At 37.0% G+C, this 23,418-nt stretch overlaps 2 protein-coding genes across 2 annotated transcripts; one reads left to right on the forward strand and one right to left on the reverse strand.

Moving 5' to 3' along the window:
- Positions 1-210: 210 nt before the first annotated feature.
- On the reverse strand, positions 211-4,058 carry LOC126726942 (tonoplast dicarboxylate transporter). Its single transcript, XM_050432359.1, has 6 exons — positions 3,461-4,058; positions 2,121-2,598; positions 1,570-1,613; positions 1,391-1,486; positions 762-1,275; positions 211-655 (listed from the first exon to the last, which is right to left on the reverse strand). Exons 1-6 carry the CDS (start codon positions 3,905-3,907, stop codon positions 621-623), a joined length of 1,614 nt encoding a protein of 537 aa, XP_050288316.1. The 5' UTR covers positions 3,908-4,058; the 3' UTR covers positions 211-620.
- Positions 4,059-7,866: 3,808 nt separating this feature from the next.
- On the forward strand, positions 7,867-8,412 carry LOC126726943 (pentatricopeptide repeat-containing protein At1g11630, mitochondrial-like). The gene has a single exon (XM_050432360.1). It carries the CDS (start codon positions 8,086-8,088, stop codon positions 8,395-8,397), a length of 312 nt encoding a protein of 103 aa, XP_050288317.1. The 5' UTR covers positions 7,867-8,085; the 3' UTR covers positions 8,398-8,412.
- Positions 8,413-23,418: the final 15,006 nt, after the last annotated feature.

Consider the following 23,418-nt stretch of genomic DNA (forward strand, 5'->3'; position numbering starts at 1 on the left):
GAACAACTCTCATTAACACTGGTTTTGACATAGAAATTAGTTAACACTTCTAAAATCTAACACTGCATGTAAGCAACGAATCATTATATAATTTACATACAATTTTTTTTTTTTTTTAAATAAAAAATAAGATAGTTAAAAATACAGTAATATGCTACTAGCACCACAACTCGAACCTCTCTACTCTAGAACTTCCAAACACTTTGTGCATGGGGCTACAAGACTCTTGGCATTTATATACAAAGCTTGAATGAATCACAGACATCCAATTTACATATTTCATTGATACATTTCATAGTAGTGAAAAATTTTCAAACATTGCTCTAACTTGAGGAGCAAGCAATCATTAGATATACAGACTATTGCTACATAAAAATATAAAATGAAATGCACGAGCACAACCAACCGGTGAAAAATATATACGGGGGAAAAGAATGAGAACTGCACCCTTTTATTTCTTTTTCTCTAGTCATGTTCTTTCCTTCTGTATACAGTGAGCCTTTTGTTTGCCAAGGAATAATAACGCATTGTTGTCTATGGATTGCTACTGATCTTTCACATGATGCTTTATTCTTTTGCTTGAGAATTTGCCAGAAATTGGATTGGGAGTTTGCCAGTTGTTAAACATCTTTATTTGTCTCAAAAACATAAGCTCCTGCAATACAAATTGGTTAGTCACTTACAAACACAGACAAATGTAATCTTTTTATTCAAACAAAAATATCAAACAGTAAGCTGATGAGTGGAAAGGGATTAATCACCAAGTGTAGGCATCAAAAGGGTCAATGCAGCAATTCCTGCAATCTTGAGTGGCAATCCAATCTTGATCATGTCTTTCATTTCAATGTGTCCAGTTGTAAACCCGACAACATTTGAAGGAGTTGCCGTTGGAAGCAAGAAAGCAAATTGTGCACCAATTGCTCCGGGAACCATAAGAAGGAGAGGGTGTAAATGCATACTTTTTGCTATTTGGATGAGAAGAGGAACTACTAGTGTGGTAGTTGCATTGTTTGATGTGATGAATTCGGTGATGATACTGCTTATCAGACAGACAGCAGGGGCAATGGCTAAATAAGGAGCCCTCTCCAAGAAATCTAAGGTTTCAGACAAGACGTTGGCAAGGCCGCTGGACTCCACTCCCTCAGCTATGGCAAAGCCAGCTCCTAGAAGCAAAATAAGGCTCCAGGGTAGCTTCTTGCATTTGTTCCAATCCATCAGCTTCTCTCCCTTTTCTTTCTTGTTTGGAATTATGAATAATAAGGTTGCCATCATCACCTGCATGATTATGAATCACCCTAAGTTGTGCAAATTTGAGAATCAAGTTCATCCTTTAAGCCCATTGTAATTCATTTTTTGAAAATTTATGCAAATCATGAGTAATTGTGCTCACACTAACTGTTCCATCACCAACGCGGCCATTGAAAAGAACTCCCCAGCCGGGAATGTCATCTGTTATGCTCTTTGTCATCCACAAAACTATTAGTATCTGCAGCAACATATTTTGTTAATCCAAAGGCATTCCTAAAATTAGTTTCTATGGTCAACACATTACAATATTTTGCAACGCACCGAAAACACAGCCAGCACCATCTTCTCAGCAAAAGCCATTGGACCTGGTCCGTTCAAAGTAAGAGTCACAAATTGATCAGGCTAATTTCAAAATATACAAAGACAAAAACATGATTTCACTTATGTCACATATTCATTTCATCCTATTTTCATTGTACAAGGCATTGCAACTATTAAAGTCAATAATGGACTCCATTGATTGAATGTGCAAAGCCAACACCCAGACAGTTACATATTTCTATCAATAGTCCATAGTCCCAAGAAATTGACTAGTGTTAATGGTATATATAACACAATGGTTGCAATATTGGAAAGTATGAAAATCAATAGCATTTTGGCAAAAGTATTCACAACTACTAACGAGGTATGTTGTAATTGATGCAAAATAAAATAGTATTAACGAAAAGATTATGTGAGGACGATATTGTGTTACTCATAACTTGACATCTAAAACAAGTTATGAAATGAATAGTGAAGGAGACTTGTGTGTGAAGTCACAAACCCAAAATAAATATATATAAAAAATTGTTAAGAGATATATTAAGTCTTACCCAAAAGTTCAAGCTCCTTCTTCAAATGGGATTTGTCCAAATAGGCAGAGAGAGCCCTGCCTGAACCCTTTGAGCAATACAACAAACAAAGGATACCCCACAAGGCAATCAAAAGCAAGAAAGCAAAAGGGAACCCAAAAAAGAACCATTTGTTGAAGCTGATAGGCTCTTCATTAGGAAAATACTTCTTCCACATCCCCACCAATATGAGATTGACACCTGTCCCAGTAAGTGTGCTCATCCCACCAATAGCAGTAGAGTAAATCACACCCAGAATCACAGCCCTACAGAACTTGTTTTCAACGTCTGATTGAGTGGGCCCCTTTGGTAAATTCTGAATGATCCCAGTGGCCACGGGCATCATCAGCACCGCAGCTGCCACGTTGTGCATCCACATGCTGACGAAAGCTGTGGTTGCACAGATTCCGAGAAGGAGGAGTGGTGGATTTAGTGGATCACCACAAAATACAATGGTAATCTGTAATTGTCCCACGTGTTTATTTTGGTAAGTTTGACGTTTAATACTTTATCATGAAAACGTGGCTGTAAAATTAACTAAAAAGACACGTCGTACAATAAAGTAGATGCTTCATGATTTCTACTGGTCCAAGATTCCAAGTGTCTAATTCAGAAAAAATGAAAAAAGGATTCCAAGTGTCGAACAGCTAATGGGTTGTGTTCAATTATTTGAGAGAGAGAAACGGAGACCAATCAAAGATAAAATTATTAGAGAGAGTGTGTGAGAAAGAAAAATTCGTATATTCTTTTTCTTTCTTTTTTTTGACACGGTGTATATTCTTTTTCTTATATTTTCTTCTAAAACCAGTTTTTGAAGGGTATATCTTAGGATTTGTCAAATTTTTGACTCTATAGCATATGATACGAATTTTCAACAAGTTAACACATCACAAATTTCTTGATTTTTTTAATTTATTTACATATATGACTGTAGAAATGACAAATTTTGATGGTGTACCATAAAAATAATGTCGGTATGATCAAGTAAAAATGCTGATTCATATGTTATAAAATTGATTGTGTCATCAACATTCTTGATATTTCTTTTTATCATGGGATGAGTTAAGAGGGATGAGTTAAGAAAAAAGAAATATCAATCAAACTCCAATAGTTGGCTGGTATTTCTTGAAAATTTTAATTGAATTATTTAAATACCATATTCCCTAAAGATACTAAAGCAAACTCCACATCCAAAAACCAATTAGAACAAGGCCCTTGAATGCAAAACCACAATTTACCAACAATCAAAATGGAAGTGGGTTTTTGAGAAAGCAAATAGATAAAGAAGTGGGGAAAAAAATTGAAGTTAAGTAGGAACTCACATTGAAAGCCAGTCTTCTGTGTATGTTATAATGTTCAACAGCAAGGACAAGTATGAAGCTTCCTAACACAAGAGCAATCACATCATCCATGTAAGAGTGCGCAACATGATCAGCAGAAGAAATCCCAAAAAGTGGGAAGAGAAAGAGAGGAGACATGGAGGTCACGGGCATAGGCACAGCCTCAGTGAGCCACCAAGCAAAGACCCAAGCAAGAATGGCCAACATGTTTTTGCTAGTCACGGGTCCATCAAACTTAACAAAAAGACATACAACTGTGCTCAAAAGCGGCCCTAAGAGGATGTAGAGGTTTTTGAGTGTGAGAATGGAGAAAAGAGAGGAGCGGAAACTGAGTTTCCGTTGCGGTGGATCACTATGGAGAGGGAGAAGTGGGGTTTTGGGGTCATCGGAGATGGGATGAGCCAATTGATCATGGTTATCGTTGATCATTTTGAAGCTGGAGGGAGGAAAAAATGGTTGAATGGCTTGGAAGAGAACGTGTATTTATTTATGGTTTGATAACGAGGATAAAGGTTTGGACTCGGTGGCTTTTTCTTTGGATATTAGTAGTGGACAAGTTCAACTCTCTCTTCGCAGTTGTGTTGTTTGTTTTCTCTTGTAGTTGTGTTGTTTGTATTTAGCTAATCAATGAGAATTATTTGGGTATAAGCGGTGACTAGCTTACGTAATGAACAACAGATTCAAACTAGACAATGTCTCAACAAAAAGTTCCCATACGGTTACTCTTCAGACGTGTGTAGGTCCCGCCAAGCAGTTTTTTCTTTTTCTTTTAATATTTATTATAACGGGAGATTTAAACGCCGATTCTCCGTCTAATATAAATAATAAACACGTGTATTTGGACAAATGATAAATAGTAATTCTCAAAAGTGAGACGTCATAATTAAGTGTTACTAGTGTGAATTCTATCTTGATTGCCACTAATTACGGTTGGGTTAGCCTAAAGTTTGGAAAATAGTTAGTTAGTTAGTTATAACTTTATTCTTCCCTTCAATTATTCTTTTTTAGCTGTGTTTTGTATCTAAGGAACAGAACCAATTGTATTATTCATTCTGTACATTTTCATCAAGAAATAAAGATTTGGCAGTTATATTTAGAGAGAAAGTGTGGAAGTTAAGAACTATACACTGAATTATTAACGGTATAAAGGAACATGCACTTTTGCCTTTTGAGTTTTGAGGCTAATCTGGGTTTTCAAGTTGCCGGGGGATAAAGAAGCTCAGGCCGAAAAGGCAGCTGATATAAAAATTTTGCAAAGTATTTATTTGTATGGACTTGAAAATGTCCTCTTCTACAAGTGGCATGTATGTAGGAAAATATTAATCACAACATAATCTTTGATTAGTCCAACGTAATGCGTGAAACTCCCTCTTGGAGACTCGAACTCTGACCCTTTCTTCTACTCCTCACAAGCAAGGTTTTCAGACCCGGACCGTTCATTGAACCGTAAAAGGGAGAGGTTCAAGGTTCTTAAGGTCGAACCGAGGTTGAACCGGAGTCGAACCGTGATGACGTCATAATTAATTTAAAATATAAATAAATATATTAAATTAGTAAATATAGAAAAATTAACTAAAATAATTCAATTAAATATTAAAACATATATTTCTTTATATATTATTAGTCAAAATTCATATAAATTTTTTTAAGATAATTCAACTAATATATCAATATCAAACTCAAATCTCTACTTCTCAATAATAATAATACCACCTAAATTTTCTAGAATATTATAAGCTGTCACACTTTAGTGTCCAAGTACTTTGCGCCTGGTAACCAATGACATGGGTTTCCTTGGCACCCTTGATGGATTTGGTTCATGACAAAGTTTACTTGGATGGTTGGTCATAGACTCAGTCAGAACTTTTTAATATATTATTTTTTAATTTCATTTCTTAAATCATTAAGAAATCCCATTATTTCTTTATTTGTTCACAGTTTTCCCACCTTTTATACAAACACACGCATGATAATAATAATAATAATAATAATAATATATGAACCTAAAAACAATGAAAAAAAGAAAGAAAAAAAACAAGAATTCGTGGACCTCAGCATATCAATATGACGTGGGCACTAGGGAGGGATTCAAAATAGAAATGACACGTAGTCTGACACTCTCATCTCCCACCATTCAATTTTCCACTATCCTTTGTCATTTCCAAAGCAGTCACATGCTTAGGTTCATAAAACTAAAAATCAGTACAAGAGAAAGCCAAAAAAAAAAAAAATGCAGAAGAGAAGTTAGCATCTGGAGGTGAGGACGAAACAAAGAAGAAGAGTAAAGATGCTTGGGTTAGTCATCTGAAAGTTAGTCACATGCTTGGGTTCACATGATGAAGGCTGCTTGCTGTGAGGGTTGATTTCTTCATTTTTGCTTTTTTCCTTCTTCATTGTTGTCTTCTTCTTCCTCTGCTTCTTCTTCTTCTCTGTTTTTTTATTTTTATTGTTCTCCCTTTCATTTGGTTCCAGATCTGAAAAAACCCAAAGTACTGCTGAAGTATTGGCCGAAACTTTGCCCAAAAAAAGGAACCGTCCGAACCTCAAAAACCGGTCACGGTTCTCAGAACCGTACGGTCCGATCACGGTTCGTACGGGTTCCTGTTTTTTTTCCATTGGGCGGTTCTTGTAGCTAAAAAAACCGCAAAACTGAGAGGTTCACGGTTTTTCCGGTCGAACCGTACGGTCCGGTCCGGATTTCAAAACCTTGCTCACAAGTACTTATATTTGTGGAGTGACCATCACACCAAGAGTCTGCAATAGATGATCAGAATGAGAGCCATCATGAATATTTACTTAATGACTACTGTCTGATGGATAAATGTTCCTTTTCTTTTTCTAGATAGTTACAATATGTTACTAAATCTGTAACTCAAACCATTTCTTTCCTAAACCCCAAGTACTTCGTGCACTTTGGTCATGTAATTATCCTTTTTCATTTCCTTTTTTATTTCTTTTTAAATTTGAACTTTAGGTTCATGTTATTGTTATCCCTTTCAAGAAGCTTTCATTGATAAATAATAGAATGCACATTACATAGTAGTAGTAGGCTAGAAGCCATGTCAAACATATCAACTTTAAGTCCAAAATGAAAGCACCAGAAGTTTTAGTATATCTCAAAGAAGGAAAAAGTGGCCATTCTGAAAGAGCAATAATTTAGCAATTAAATTTCATCTTTTGATTAATTATAAAGTTTTATATAGAAATCATATTGTCCTATGACCAATTCGTTTGATTAATTAGTTTTTTAGGTAGTGGTTCCCTCGTCCCTGGTTGATTAGCCAATGAAAGATTGAGAGGTAGATGTGTGGACTAGTGCCAGGACCACCATGGCCCATCCCAATAATTCATCCCAATAAATCACAAGCAGCCAACCGTGGGCCCCTTTAGCCCAATACGAAAGTGAAAAGCATCTTCCATTTCCGTCATCTTCTCCAATACTTTCACATGTTGATGTGGGACAATCTTTTTTTTTTTTTTTCTTTTTTTTTCTTTTTGAGAAAAAAAAAAGAAAAAAAAAAAAGGAGAGAGAGAGAGAGAGAGAGAGGGAAAGGCAAATGTGGTTTTGTAATACCATATAGTACTACGGTTTTAGGATTATCAACTCAGCCTAATAAGGTATTCTTATATATACACAATATTAGGTTTCTTTGTAATACATAATTATTATTAGTAAAGATGAAACAATTCTTATTTTCACTCTCTCTTGCCACGTCATTTTTATTTATTTATATTTAAACATGATTTCCAAGCCACATTATTTGTTCTTCATAAACTTTTATTGTTGCTTTCGCTGTCAATATCAAAACTTACACTTGAGTCTAGATTTTGAACTCCTCAAATCTGCATATAGTTGAATGTTTCACTCCCTATTCTAAAGGCACTCTTCACACATCTCACATGTGCTCAGAGCCCTTACACACCCGTTTCTTTCTAGTGATGCACTCCATGCACCACATAGTACACATGTTAAAGACGCGCGCGCTCTCATGCCAAAGCTTTTTTCTCATTTTTCACCTTTATCATGCGCTTCACAGGCTTCTTCCTCTATGACAGTGATCTTTAGAGCATTAGCATCAGCAGATGCTAAAGCCATATCTAAGGGTATTTTAGCATTTTAAGCTTCAAAACATGTTACATCCCGGAATGCTAAAGGCAAGTATTGTAAATTTTTTACAATACTTGCTACAGTGCAATTCTATCTTTAGAATTGCACTGTAGCAGAATTCTAAACCTAATAATAATATTTTAATCCTATTTTCCCCCGAAATTTCTCTCTCTCCCTCATTATTTCTGTTACCTTCTCTCTCTCTTCCTTTCTCTCTTTCTCATCTGCTCTCTCCTCCAAGTCCAAGACCAGATCGGCACTCTCCCTCCTCAAATCCGAGCAGAACCCACACAAAATCCTTGAAATCTGCCACGCCGCTTCTCTCACCCCCGAGTCCCACCTCGACCGCATCGCTTTCTCCGTCGCCATTTCCAAGCTCTCCGAATCCAACCACTTCGACACAATCCGCCAGTTCCTCGACGACCTCCTAACCTCTCGCCCCGACCTCAAAACGGAGCGTTTCGCTTCTCACGCTATCGTTCTGTACGGTCAAGCCAAGATGATCCCACAAGCCATTGACACTTTCAAGCGAATTCACGATCTGGGTATTCCTCGAACCGTTAAATCTCTCAACGCTTTGCTTTTTGCTTGTCTTTTGTCTAAGGATTACAAGGAGCTGAACCGGGTTTACATTGAGTTTCCGAAGTTTTATGAGATTAAGCCGAATTTGGATACGTTTAATACGGTGATTAAAGGGTTTTCGGAATCGGGTTCGACCAGTTCTGGGTACTCTGTTTTGGCTGAGATGGAGAGGAAGTCTGTGAAGCCGAATGCCACTACTTTTGGGAATTTGCTTGCTGGGTTTTATTAGGAGGAGAAGTTTGAGGATGTTGGGAAAGTTTTGATCTGGTTTTTTTTTTTTTTTTTTTTTTTTTTTTTTTTTTTTTTTTTTTTTTTTTTTTTTCTTGTTGTGATCGAGGTTGATCGGCGGTGTTTGGGTTTTTGTTCCGGTGAGATTTTGGTGGTTGATTTGGGTTGATCAAGTGGCGGTGTCTGGGTTTTGATTGGGTTGATCTGGTTTTTTTTTTTTTTTTTTTTCCCCTGTTGTGATCGGGGTTGATCGGCGGTTTCTGTGGTTGTGTGGTGATTGATGATGGTGGAGCCGTGGAGGTGGTGGTGTGGTGATTGATGATGGTGGAGCCGTAGAGGTGGAGGTGTGGTGTGGTGGTGGTGGTGCGGTGATTGGTGATGGTGGAGCTGTTGGAATCTGAAAAAAAGTGACGGGTGGAAAGTAGTAGTAGAGAAAGATTAAAAAATAATATTTTAATAAGAATAGAGTTTTGGGATGTGGAGGTATTGTAAAATAAAATGGTATAATGGTAAAGTGAGTTTTTAGAATGGTAAAATAGGATAGCATTAGCATTTTCCAATGCTAATGCTCTTAGAGGCGTTTCTTAGTGGGTCCAAATTCATTCAATAGGCATTAAAGCTAATAAGCTATTTCCCTACATTGACTTTCCTAAAGATGGCGAGAGGCTTAGAGGCTTTTTTATTTATTTTTATTATTTAAAAAATATTCCTGATGAGGTGGCTTCTACATTAATTAAGGGAAAACTGATGGGTAACATTAGAGTGCTAAAAGAGAGAGAGAGCTAGTGTTTTGGGGGAAATGAAAAATAAATAAATAAAATTTGATAATATGTATAAAAAAAAAAAAAAAAGTTAAATAATATATATACACATATTCAAAGTGAGGCAGGCGAGAAAAACCTTACCCCAACACCTTTTTTAGGTGAGGGAACCATATAGGATCGGGCAGATCAAGTGATGCGAAAATTTTTTACCATCGCTAAACTTTCCTTCCAAACCAAAGGTTTATTTAAGCAATTAAGCCTACAACTTGAGTTTGAGGAAAAATATTAAAATATATTAGGATATTCCAATATTATATTATAAGATATTTTCATAAAAAGTAGACTGATTTTGTATAAAAAAACGTGGGATATCGTAGTTTTGTAATATCGTGAGCTAATTTAGCTCTAAGGTTACCAAAATGGCAAAGCCCAATTAAGTATTCCTATTATAATACACAATACCACCACCCTGACCATAAGGTGGTGCTGTCCTTGTTTAAGCCTGCAACTTGAGTTTGAGGAAAAATATTAAAATACATTAGGATATTCCAATATTATATTATAAGATATTTTCATAAAAAGTAGACTGATTTTGTAGATAAATGTGGAGTATCATGGTTTTGTAATATCGTGAGCTAATTTGGTTCTAAGGTTACCAAAACTGCAAAGCCCAAGTAAGTATTCCTATTGTAATACATAATTCTGAATAGCAACATATTTCTGCAGTGAATGTAAAACATTAGAATTACTTACATTAATTCTCCTTACTTTCGGTTCACCTCAATTTACATCTTTTTATATTTTTATTATTTATATTTTAATGTAATGAAACCAATATCGCATCAGACTTACATCCATCTTATTTTAAAAATATATACTGGTTTGCTCAGTTAAGTTAGTTCTTTTTTAAATGATAAAATTATATTAGGATATTCCGATATTATATTATAAGATATTTTCATAAAAAGTAGATAGATTTTGTAGATAAACATGGAGTATCCTAGTTTTGTAATATCGTGAGCTAATTTGGGTCTAAGGTTACCAAAGCGGCAAAATCCAAGTAAGAATTCCTATTGTAATACACAATACCACCCTAACTATAAGGTGGCGCCACCCTTGCTAAAGCCTACAACTTGAATTTGAGGAAAAATATTAAAATATATTAGGATATTCCAATATTATATTATAAGATATTTTCATAAAAAGTAGACTGATTTTGTTGATAAACATGGAGTATCGTGGTTTTGTAATATCGTGAGTTAATTTGGTTCTAAGGTTACCAGAGCGGCAAAGCCCAAGTAAGTATTCCTATTGTAATACACAATTCTGAATAGAAACATATTTTTGCAATGGACGTAAAACATTAGAATTAATTACATTAATTCTCCTAACTTTCACTTCACCTCAATTTACATCTTTTTATATTTTTATTATTTATATTTTGATGTAATGAAACCAATATCGCATCAGACTTACATCCATCTTATTTTAAAAATATATACGGGTCTGCTCAGTTAAGTTAGTTCTTTTTAAAATGATTAAAATCCATTTTAAAATAAAGCCTTGGTGGTCAAATAGAGAGGGTACATTACAATTTACAACGTAGAGGTTACGAAATTTAGGAGTATTACTAATGGCCCCACATTACAGGCGGCCCATCTGTCAGATTCCTTGTCGACTTATAAGTTTTTCAATTATACTTAAGTTTCGTGAAGAAACTTATATCTTAAATTCAACTTTATACATTGGAATGGATATGATCTCTTCTATGAATCTATGTACGTGTGACACGTGAATTCTGGTCTCAAGAAAACACATATTAGGATAATATTAATAGGATTAGAAATAATGGTCGACCTTTCTTATTACTATACAGTTGTCTTAATTGTGTTCAGTATGAATCATCATCATCATCATCATCTTCATTTCTTAGATAGGTAAGTTCGGAATTAATGAATTATTTAACAATTCCGTGTCTAGGACGGTGAGCCCACACTTGGCTTGATTCCACATGATCTCAACTATCATTGGAGCATGGAACACCTTGTCTAGGCTACCATAGTTTCTATGGGGATTTCCACTTTCCAAGTTCTAGGGTGCTATTGATGGTGAGAGATGGATGGCTAAAGACAGGGCCGCTCTAAGAAATTATTAGATATGATTTTTTGCCTCTAAAATATTGTGGATAGTTTTCTTCTGGCTAGTGTGGTAGAACTTTTCGAAAAATGTTTTATCTACAACATTTTCATAACAAATCATAAGCGACAAGTTATTATTAGCTATTACAGGTAGATAAAAAAATAATTTAAGTTGTCGATTCAAATTATAACTAATAACATCTTACCACTTATGATTTGTTGTGAAAATATTGTGAACGAATTTTATAGATAGTTAAGGGAGTTTTATCAAAATGAGTCATCATCTTATCTTGATAATCATTATCAAAATAGTTTTAAATTTGAACCTCAAAAACTTAGTCATACTTATCAGATAACCCATGTGAAATGCCCCATGAGTTCACGGGTCATGAGATGCGAAAAATACTTTTATTTAGCACATTAGTGAGACTGTTTGTGTAACTAGGCTCATGCACTATGTACTTCTAATGGGCTTGCAAGTTTTCCAAGGCTATTCATGGAGCCCAAGGAAGTTTGCCAAATGCCCTTTTATGCCCTCCAAACCATAACTCTTTTATCCCCGAGAATAAAATGCACCTGATTTTGGTCCATGTGTTTGGCTTGCATTTATTTCTTTATTTATTTGAAAATTTATATTAATAAAGCCCACAAATATGAAAAAAGTGTCACCAACACTATGATTTTGGAGTAAAACCATTTTAGAATTCAATAAATTCAAAAATAGAAGAGAAAGTCCAACTTGGTCTTTTGACCCCATCAGTGTGGAACCCATGTGAACCAAAAAAATGGGAAGGGAATCAAACTGTGTAATTCTAAATATGTAGACAATCTTTGCATTTGCCAAACTGAGGCCCAACACATCTGCTTTATGGACTTTTGTGTGTGTGTGTGTGTAGAATCATCTGCTTTATGGACCTGAAGAAGCTGTAGCTCGTAAAAACTCATATATCGTAGTCAATACATAGTTGGGCCAATCTCATACAAAAAAGGATGCATTGATCTTGGTAAAATTATTTGGTCAGATTGGCCTAATTAGTGAAACAAGCCCTGTTCTAGTTCGTTCCTCAAAAATATAAAAACCCAATAACCTATTGTAATCAAAGCCCCAATAGCCCCCAACCCGAATTGAACTCCAAGGCACAAGCACAATCATGCTCAATCTCCACAGAAAACTAAGGACCAATGAAACAATCGACATTCCGTGTAAACTACTTTCAAGACACCCTATTGGAGCCTTCAACACATCGTGCATCCACTAAAAAATGTATGCATGTATGGGGGGCATAATTGGCCCTCCTCACTTATAATGCATTGTTTGTGGCACTATGATCTATGTTTTTCAACATTTTCAGCACCATGTTTTAAACATTTTCTTACCTAACTTTTAGATTTTGTTTGGAATGGGCTGAAATTTTTAGTTTATTTTTGCTACTATTCATAGATCTTACAGTATTTTTTAATACTATTTTTAGGTCTTATTATACTATTTAGATATTTTTCAATTTTTTTCCTACACTTTCAACAAAAAAATTTCATCTTTAAATAAAAAAGCTGTTCTCAAATAGACCCTAATAGTCTAATACCATGCATCTCATTCCATAATAATCAGTACATAATCAAACTCCACCTCAATCTTTTCACCAAAAAAGTTAAGATTCTTCACACTTCCTATTAACCTTTTACACGTGTACCTTCTTACCTTTTTCTTAAGAGAATTTAAATTTCAAGTTAAGACCCTTCACACTTCCTATTACTCATTTACACGTGTACCTTCTTACCTTTTCCTCAAGAGAATTTAAAAAAAATTACGCATCCCACCAATTTTTGTATTCTTATCCAAATATATAATAATAACAATAATAATTGATGGTGAACTGAAAATTGAACCAACTCCAATTCGTCCATAAAAATTGTCCAAGTCAAAAAGGCAAGAATGATCATCCCTAATAGGACAGTCGTCCATGGTCATGAGGGTCGTCCATTAGGAAAGTGCCTGAACGACCCCCAACACTTGGAAATTTCCAGAAAAGATTTATCTACAAAAGCTAGTGAATCGAACCATGTGTTACTATTTTGGAACATGAGCAAGATTCTGGTTCATCACTATAACTTCCTACTAAGTACTTAACTTTCAATAACAGTTGTAGAAGATAAGACTGGACATTCTAACTCCTATAGCGGTTGTGGAAGTTAATTCTGAACCTTCTAACCTCCTCAAATATTGGGGAAGTTACAAAACAAGTAATTACTCCAAAGTACACTATATAAACACTCATCCACATCAAATTGAAGTAAGTTCTCACTACTCTAAAAGTTGGAATTCTAACATTCCAGAGAAAAAAACTAACTTAAGCATCGGAAGGTTCTTGGCCGGTTTCTCCTGGTCACCTTTGATCTTGTGTCTCTTTCTTTTCAAGCCTCCTAAACAATCACTAATCCATTGAAGCCCGAAGCATTCAACCTACTAATTTTCTTTGCATCATCAGTTGGCGCCATCTGTTGGAAGATTAAACTTACGTTTTGCAATTTATCTTTCTTTGACAAAAGGCTACATGGTTCGGACAAAATCAATTGCCACTAGTCCAGGCCACCAAGAGAGTGGTAACGCTTCTCATCATCCTAACTGCGAACGCTAGTCAACACTTATCACGTAACCACCTTCCATACAACAAGTGCAATTCATGGCAACCTCCGTGGTAGAATTAACCCTTCAGAACCAAGAGTTGACTAGGGAGATTACTCTAAGGAGACAGCGTCATGAAGTATATGTAGAAGGACAAGCCCAGAGTCAAGAAGTTAGAGAAGGAGAAAACACTGTGTTAGGACATATGTGATTCACTTGTTAGGAACATATGTCACTATTTTATGTAATTGGCTTATCTTTTGACAAAACACACTTTACTTGTATTTGGGTAGATCTAGGATGTGTTTAATACTTCAAGAAACTATGTTTCAAGATCAAGTGTTAAAAACATGCAAGTCTGTCTAAGATTCAAGCTGAAGAAGTGCTATTCATTAAAGCTCGACAGCTAGCTCAACAACTAGCTATCCATCGAGCTTAAGAAGTTGTTCCAGCCCCAAGGCTTGACAGCTGCTCAACAGCACCTCGACAGACAGCTATCTGTCGAGCTTTATGAAAAACAGAATTTCAGTTCTGTTTTGACTCTAATTCGTGATTATGTGTTTGTGTCTTCTTTTCTTCTAACCCTAGACATATAAAATGATTATTTTAAGGGTCGTCAAAGTGTATGCAAGTTGCACAAGTATTGAGCAAATTTTATTCAAGTAATTTGTAACCGAAGACAAAGTTTTGCCCTAGTTCATCATTCTTGTGAAGAAGTTGCTATGTATGTGCATCATAGGGTTTTATGACCAAGCATCTTCTTGATCTTCATCGTTGGGATGAACTGAAGAATTTTGCAGCCAACAACCTTCTCTAGTTGGTGATTGAAGTCGCGGACTGGAATCTGCGCATTGGTTAGTCACGTACTTGGGAGTCGTGCATCGAAAAGGGAAATTGTAACTACAGAACAAGTCCAATTAGGTATTGGGGTAAGGGTTCAACTGTAAGTTGGTATAAGGTACTGAGATTCCTTTACTTGTAACCGCTTGTTGTGATAATAGTGGAATTTCGAAAGTGGTGACCTGAAAATCACCCAGTAGGGTTTTTACCGTTAGGATTCCCCATTTGTAAATAAATCACCGTGTCATTTATTTTCCACTGCATATTTTGTTATTTGGTGATTTGTTTGTATTACCACGTGTTTGCATGTTAATTAACTTAATTAATTTACTTGACTCAATTAATTGGTTAATTTATCACAAGGGGTCAATTCGTTTTTGGCCTATCACACTGAGCATAAGAACCAGTCAAGGGGTATCGCTTCACGAAGAGTGCCACACTTGGAGAAGGAGATAAATCAAACGTGAAAGGCCATGGACGAGATGAGGGAGAACATTAGAAAGGTGAATCTCATAGATGATTTAGTTCATCGAACTAATTCTCCTTTCGTGGCTTCCATCAACAGTCATCCCCTGCCTTCTAAGTTCAAGATGCCTTCCTTAGACTCATATGATGGAATGTGCAACCCGTGTGATCATAATACAACCTTCAAGACTACAATGCACCCAAGGAGTTCCAAACGAGATTATGTGTAGGGCCTTCCTTACCACCCTTAAAGGGCCAGCACAAGTGTGGTTCAACAAAATACCTCCAAACACCGTGAGTTCTTTCGAAGAATTGAGTAAATTGTTTGTCAACAATTTTATCGAAGTACAGAGGCATAAGCTCTCCTTATCCAGCCTATTAACTATAGAACAAGGGGAAAAATGAAAGCTTGCACTCCTTCATTACTCGTTTCAACAGGGAAGCCCTAAGGGTAGATAAGATGGACGGCAAGTTGTTATTGGCAGCCTTCCATAATAGAGTTAATTTTGATTTATTCATCCATAAACTCTATGAGCAAGAGTCTTAAACCATGACTGAACTTGTCCATTCAGCCCAAAACTTCATGAATGCAGAGCATGCAATCATAGCTAAGAAAAGGAAGAAAGCCGAGCAAATGGAAATAGATCTCCCACGTCATCCAGAACAGGGCCCTCGTCCAAAAAAGGCCCGAACATGAGAGAAGAAGGATCGAGACAACAGGAAGGCAAGTTCGTCCTCAAGAAGGAGTCAGCACTACACGCCCTTGAATGTTCCACTTGATCAAGTACTTATGCAAATCAAGGACGACCCATCCTTGAAATGGCCAGAGAAGATGAAGGGAGATCCCAATAAGTGTAATAAAAACAAATATTGTCGCTTCCATAGAGACCATGGGTATGACACAAACGAGTGCTATGATTTAAAGCAGCAGATAGAGAATCTTATCAGACAGGGAAAGTTGAGACATTTCGTTGGAAGAGATCATAAAGACGAGAAGTTGAAAGGAAAGGTAGAAGAGTCATCACGACCCCCACTTGGAGAAATAAGGGTTATTATAGGAGGTACTTCAATAGGGCAGTCTTCCAAGTCAAGAAAGACGTATCTCAAGGTGGTACAAAATGTCCAACTCTCTAGACGTTCACCAAGGATGAGGGGGACAGACAAGCCAGCCATTACATTCACAAACGAGGATGCTGAAAGAATCCATCACCCACATGATGATGCAATCATCATCACTTTACTCATCGCAGATTATACAACTAGAAGGGTGCTAGTGGATAATGGAAGTTCAGCAGACATCTTGTATTACCCCGCCTTCCAACAAATGAGGCTCGGATGAGATCAATTTCCTTTAGTATGTTCACCTTTAGTGGGATTTAGAGGAATGAAAGTGCATCCTGTAAGCACCATTACATTACCTGTAATGGTGGGATCATACCCACAGAAAATAACCAAGAAAGTGAATTTCTTTGTGGAGGATTGTTCGTCTTCTTATAACACCATCATCGGAATGCCAACTTTGAACAGTTGGAAGGCAGTAACATCTACTTACCACCTATCAGTCAAATTCCTTGGAGTACAGGATAAGACAAGTACAAGGAGGTCAATTAGCAACAAGAGAGTGTTATTTAGCCATGTTGGCTATGGACGAGCACATGCAGACAATGAGCATTGAGTAGAGAAGGGTTGTTGTAGAGCCCACCGAAGTACTAGAAGACATTTCTTTGGATGAGAATAACCCTGAAAAGTTTATAAGGATTGGAGTAAGCATGGAAAAGAAGACGAAGCAGGACATTGTCCAGTTTTTAAAGAAGAGTGGTGATGTGTTTGCATGGAGCCATGAGGACATGCCAGGTTTTAACCCAAGTGTCATTACCCATCGTCTAAACGTGTATCCTTCCTCCAAGCCCATACGTCAAAAGAAAAGAGTGTTTGCTCTTGAACAAGACAATGCCATTAAAGAAGAAGTCCAAAAATTGACCACGGCAAAATTTATCCGGGAAGTTTATTACCCAAACTGGTTGGCTAATGTGGTGATAGTGAAGAAGGCTAATGGCAAATGGAAGATGTGCGTGGACTTCACGGATTTGAACAAGGCTTGCCCCAAGGATAGCTATCAATTACCACACATTGACCAACTGGTGGACTTAACTACGGGTCATAAATTGCTAAGTTTCATAGACGCCTTTTCAGGTTACAATCAAATAAGGATGGACGAGGTAGATCAAGAGAAGACATCCTTAATTAACCATATGTTTTGTCCACATATTGGACAAAATATGGAAGTTTATGTGGATGATATGTTGGTGAAGAGCTTGGATGAGGAAAAGCATCTGGACGACCTTCAAGAGACCTTTGATATACTTAAATGATATGACATGAAGCTAAATTTGAGCAAGTGTGCTTTTGGAGTTTCGTCAGGAAAATTTCTTGGGTTCATGGTTTCACATAGGGAATTGAAGCAAATCCTAATAAAATTCAAGTGATACTGGATATGGAGCCTCCAAGAAATATCAAAGAAGTCCTATCTCTCACTAGGCGAGTTATTGCCCCTAACAGATTCATCTCAAAAGCTATTGACAAGTTTTTACCATTTTTTAAGGTTCTTAAAAAGGCATTTGAATGGATGAAAGAGTGTCAAAATGCCTTCCAAGACCTCAAGACCTACCTCACAATAGCTCTTCTACTAAGCCTGTCTATACCAGGTGAAGAATTATACTTGTATTTGGCAGTGTCTCCACATGCAGTAAGTTCAGCATTAATTAGAAAAGAAGGGAAGATACAGAGGCCGGTTTATTATATAAGCCAAGCACTAAAAGGAGCGGAAGGACGATATCTCATAATGGAAAAGTTAGTCTTTGCTTTGGTCACAGATTCCAGGAAGTTACGACAGTATTTTCAAGCTTATGTCATCAACGTCTTGGCAAATCATCCACTAAAGAAGGCGATGAACAAGCTGGGAGCCACAGGACAACTAATCCAATGGACCATAGAACTTAGTGAGTTTGATGTCAAGTACCAGCTAAGAAGTGTGATGAAAGCTCAAGTATTGGAAAATTTCATTGCAGTGTTCACTCCCAACTAAGGTGAGTTAGACGAGGAAGAAAACTCTCAGAAATGGGTCATTTGTGTGGATGGTTCATTCACATTATATGCAAGAGGAATTGGAGTTGTGCTAAAATCCCCTGAAGGAGACAAGTTGAAATATGCATCTCGTCTACAATATCAAACAACCAACAATGAAGCTGAATATGAAGCACTCTTTAAAGAGTTGGAACTGGCTAAGTCCTTAGGGGTAGAGTCAATACTCGTCCAGGGAGATTCTCAATTGGTCATAAATCAAGTGAATGGAATATTTGAAGCTAAGGAAGACCATATGAGAAGGTATCTCGATAAAGTGAAGTGACTTGTCAAAAAGTTTAAAGAAGCCAACTTTGTTCAAGTCCCAAGGGAGGAAAACATGGAAGTAGATGCTTTGGTGAAAGCAACTTCAGTAGAGAGGGCCATGGTAGGGTATGATAGAATCCAATATATGCCAAGCATAGATCTTCCAAAAGTACAGCAAATTGAAGGAGAAGAAAATTGGATGACTCCGATAGTAGTTTACCTCAAAGATGGAAGGCTTTCGAAAGGCAAGAACGAGGCTAGAAAATTGAAGACCAAAGATGCCAAGTATGTCCTCATAGACGAGGTGTTATACAAAAGAGGTTTCTCTTAGCCTTGCTTAAGATGCTTAGCTTCGAACAAGTCAAACTATGTGTTGAGGGAAGTTTATGAAGGAATGTGTGGAAACCACTCAGGAGCAAAAGCACTGGTCCATAAAGTCGTCCGTGCAAGTTACTACTGGCCAACTATTCAAGCAGATGCTAAGGCTTATGTCAAGGTATGTGACCAATGTCAACGCTTCAACAACATCCCTAGACAACCGTCAGAGTATCTCACCCTGATGATGGCCCTTGGCACAATGGGGATTGGATATCTTGGGTCCCTTTCCACTTGGAACCAGGCAGATGAAGTTTTTAGTAGTAGGGATCGATTACTTTACTAAATGTGTGGAAGCTAAACCCGTAGCAAAGATCACACAGTAGAATGTCAAAAATTTCATTTGGAAGAACATTGTATGTAGATTTGGGGTACCTAGGGTACTAGTGTCAGATAATGGACGACAATTTGATAACAAACCTTTCAAAGACTTTTGTGAGCAATTTGGAATCAAGAATCATTATTTCTCACCCTCCTACCCACAAGCAAATGGACAAGCAGAGGTAGCAAACTGATCCTTGTTGAAAATCATCAAGACTCAACTTGAGGGGGCAAAGGGAGTATGGCCAAACGAGTTACCAGGAGTTTTATAGGCGTATAGGACAATTATGAGGACCCCCACAAGGGAAACTTCTTTCAAACTAGCCTATGAAAGCAAAGCAGTTATACCTGTAGAGGTGCACATGGCGAACCACAAGGTGATGAAGTATCAAGACAAGGACAACGAAGAACAACTTAGTCTCAACCTTGATTTGATAGATGAGGTAAGGATGAATGCAGAGCAAAGGATAGCGAGGTATAAAAACCTCATGGCTAAACAATATGATGCAATGGTGAAACCCAAGTGCTTCAACATTAGGGACCTCGTCCTAAAAAGGGTTTCTTTGGCAACTAGAAACCCAACCTATAGGAAACTAGGACCTAATTAGGAAGGACCCTATAGGGTTATTAATTCCAAGAGACAAGGATCATATTACTTAGAAGCCCTAGATGGAAGGAAGCTAGAGCACCCTTGGAATGTGGAGCATTTAAGGAGATATTATCAATAGGATACCAGCTTGGACGAGTGTCATCCTAGACAAGATCATCCTAGACATTGTGGTCGCCCTGGACGAGCTAAAGTTGTGTGTTGATTTTTATTACTTGCATTTACTTGTGTTTGTTATAAGTAATATATGTTGTGTTTCAATTCTCTAAATATGCATTAGTTTCTAAACCGTACACTATTTATGGACTATGAACGAAGTCATGGGCTTAGAAACTTTTTTGTAATAGTATTTTTAATTCCCTAAAAGGCACTAGTTTCTAAGCATGTGCCATGCTTGTGAATGATGCTTATGTTATGTATATACAGTTTGGATTCCCAATGTATATGATGTATGAATTTCTAATTTACATAACTTCATCCACAAGAAAGCTAAGGGCCCAAGACGAATAAAATCTCTGGACGCAGAGATGTAACGTCTATAAGCTTTCCTTAAACTAAGGATAAAGCAAAGAAAAATAAGTTTAAGGCATGTTCGTCTAACTAATGGGCATGGAAAAAGCCTAAAGCTTATTCGTTTAGCCAATGGATGAGAAAATACGTGCCCGAGAATATTCAAATCCATAGAACAGCTAAAACGATCCAACCTTTGGATGGGTAAAAGCTGGATATGTCTTGCATAAAGACAAGTATAGATTGTCCAACTCATGGATGAAAAGTAGAACCAACTAATTCAAATCTCTGGACGAGTAAAGTTGGCGAAAGCAATGCCATTCATAAGACAAGTTATACTTGTAAAGTTTGGTGAAAATGTAGAACATGAGGAAATCCTAAACATGGATGAGCTAAAATGCTTTCATAGGTGGACGAACCACACGTAAAAACCAGCATGACATGGATGATGTAAATAAAGAGAAATTCGTCCATACAATAACATGTTCAATGGTAAAAAAAAAAAAAGTGATGGAAATAAACATTTATAAAGTTTAGAAAAAAGGTAGACAACCACCGTCCAAAAACTCTTATAAAGTAAAGCTTAGAAGGCAATTGTTTGAGAGCTCGTCACAAAGATTATAGACGAGAATAATGTACTTAGATAAATATAAATGGTTCAAAACAACGAACCTCATATATATATATATATATATATATAAAGAGAAAAGGAAAATGACAAGATAATTTTTCAAACATCTTTCAATGAGGGTTATCTCCAGAAGTGAGGTCATCCTGAGTAGGTTGGGTAGTGGCATCGTCCTCGATGTTGACATCTTAAGAGCTTGTTTGAAGGAGAGAGCTTGTAGAACCAATGTTGAGCTTGATGGAACTGAAGTCAACTTTTAGGAAGCGTTCCTCAACGTCCATACGAAAATTTTTGAAGCCAACAGCATAGTTTGCATTTAAGAGGTTAGTAAACTGTTTGGAAGCACTGAACTCTACAACAGCGTCCTCTTTGGCTTTCTTAAGAAGGGTGCTTAGCTCATCATTCTTCTTCTGAAGATGGTCAAGACGAGTGTCCTTTTCGACGATGTTTGCCTTGAGCTCCTCGACGAGGTTTTGCAATTCTTTGGCCTCGTCTGTAGCCTTGGCTACCATTTTAGCCCAGCCCCTACAGTCGTCGTTAACCTCCTGAATCCTTGTCTCAAGTTGGATCCTCATCTTGTCCATCTCTGTGGCTTGCCTAGACACTGCGATGAACTTTGACATTGCCTAAAAAACAAAAAAAAAAAAGACTTGTTAGACTAGACAAATGTAAAGTGACAAGACGAGGCAAAAGTGAAATCACATACTTTGAAGAGATCATGAACAACAGAATGTTCAAATTCCTTCAAAGACATATCATAGCATGTAATCACATCCTCATTAGTCACCGCCTTCTAAAACCGTTCCCAAGCCAAATCTTCATTTTCAACGAGATTCATGGCAACCCTTTGAGAAGGCTAAGACGAGGTAGGCGCAGTGATCTTGGACGGGGTGACTTCGATGGGCACAGACGAGTCTACATTATGGACTTGGATGGATTGCTGAGATGTAGGAGGAAGGCCAGACTTGACAACCCCAGGCTTGGAAGACCCATGCTTCGCCTTTTTGCTTCCTCGATGACTGGGAAGGTTTCAGTTAGGACATATGTTTTTCACATATTAGAAACATATGTCACTATTTTATGTAATTGGCTAATCCTTTGACAAAACGCACCTTACTTATATTTGGGTAGATCCAGGATGTGTTTAATACTTCAAGAAACAAGGTTTCAAGTTCAAGTGTAAAAGCCATGCAAGTTTGTCTAAGATTCAAGTGTGAAAATTGCTGTTCATTAAAGCTCGACAGCTAGCATTTATCGAGCCTTGAAAAGCTGTTCCAGCCCGTGGCTCGATAGATAGGGTATCTATCAAGGTTTATGAAACTTAGAATTTTTGGTTTGTTTTTCATCCAATCCGTGATTGTATGTTTGGGCTTTCTTTTCTTACAACCCTAAACATATATAGGAATTATTTTAAGGGCCGTAAAACGCACAGTTGCACAAGAGCACAATTCCATAAGTGTGAAGTAAAGTGTAACCGAAAACCTGTTTTGCCCTAGTTCAACTTTCTTGTGAAGAAGCTGCTGTATTTGTACACTGTAGGGTTTTGTAATCAATAAGCTTCTTGATCTTCACTGTGTGATGAACTGAAAAACTTTGCAGCCAACAACCTTCTCTAGTTGGTGATTGAAGTCGGGTACTAGAATCTGCGCAATTGGTTAGTCACATACTAGGAGCCATGCATTGAAAAGGAGAGATTGTCACTATAGAGCAAGTCCAATTGGGTATTGGGGTAATAGTTTAACTGTAGGTTGGTAGAAGGTACTGGGATTCCTTTACTTGTAACTGCTTGTTATGATAATAGTGGATTCTCGGGAGTTGTAACCTTAAAATCACCCGGTGTGGTTTTTGCTGTGTAAGTTTTCCCCATTCATAAACAAATCACCGTGTCAATTTAATTTCCGATGCATACTTAGTTTAATTGGTGATTTGTTTGTGCTACCACGCATCTTGCATGTTAATTTGATTAATTAATAAACTTGGCTAATCAATCAATTAATTCATCACAAGGGGTCAATTCGTTTTTGGCCTATCAGTTTCCCAAATCCAGCATCTTGGATAAGTTTTTTCTTTTATCTACAATAGAAGGATGAGGCTGAGATTGAGCCTCTGGCCTGGTTACCTTGTCTACTACCTCCTTTCCCTTATTTTCTTTCATGGTTGCCATCCCTGGAAAGAAAAATGTTAGAATCATTTAAAAAGATGATATTAAAATAAATTCTTTAAGTAAAAATTCATGTCTACGAGTTGTAAGTTCGTGGGCTATAGCTTCGGGAGATGGCTCAGGACCAAGTCCCCATGTTGCAGGACGTTGAAGGGTGACCAATGAATGGAAACTCCTGTCAGTGTATAGTGAGCCCTCTAGAT

Source organism: Quercus robur, chromosome 5, assembly GCF_932294415.1.
Source record: "Quercus robur chromosome 5, dhQueRobu3.1, whole genome shotgun sequence".
NCBI lineage: Eukaryota > Viridiplantae > Streptophyta > Magnoliopsida > Fagales > Fagaceae > Quercus > Quercus robur.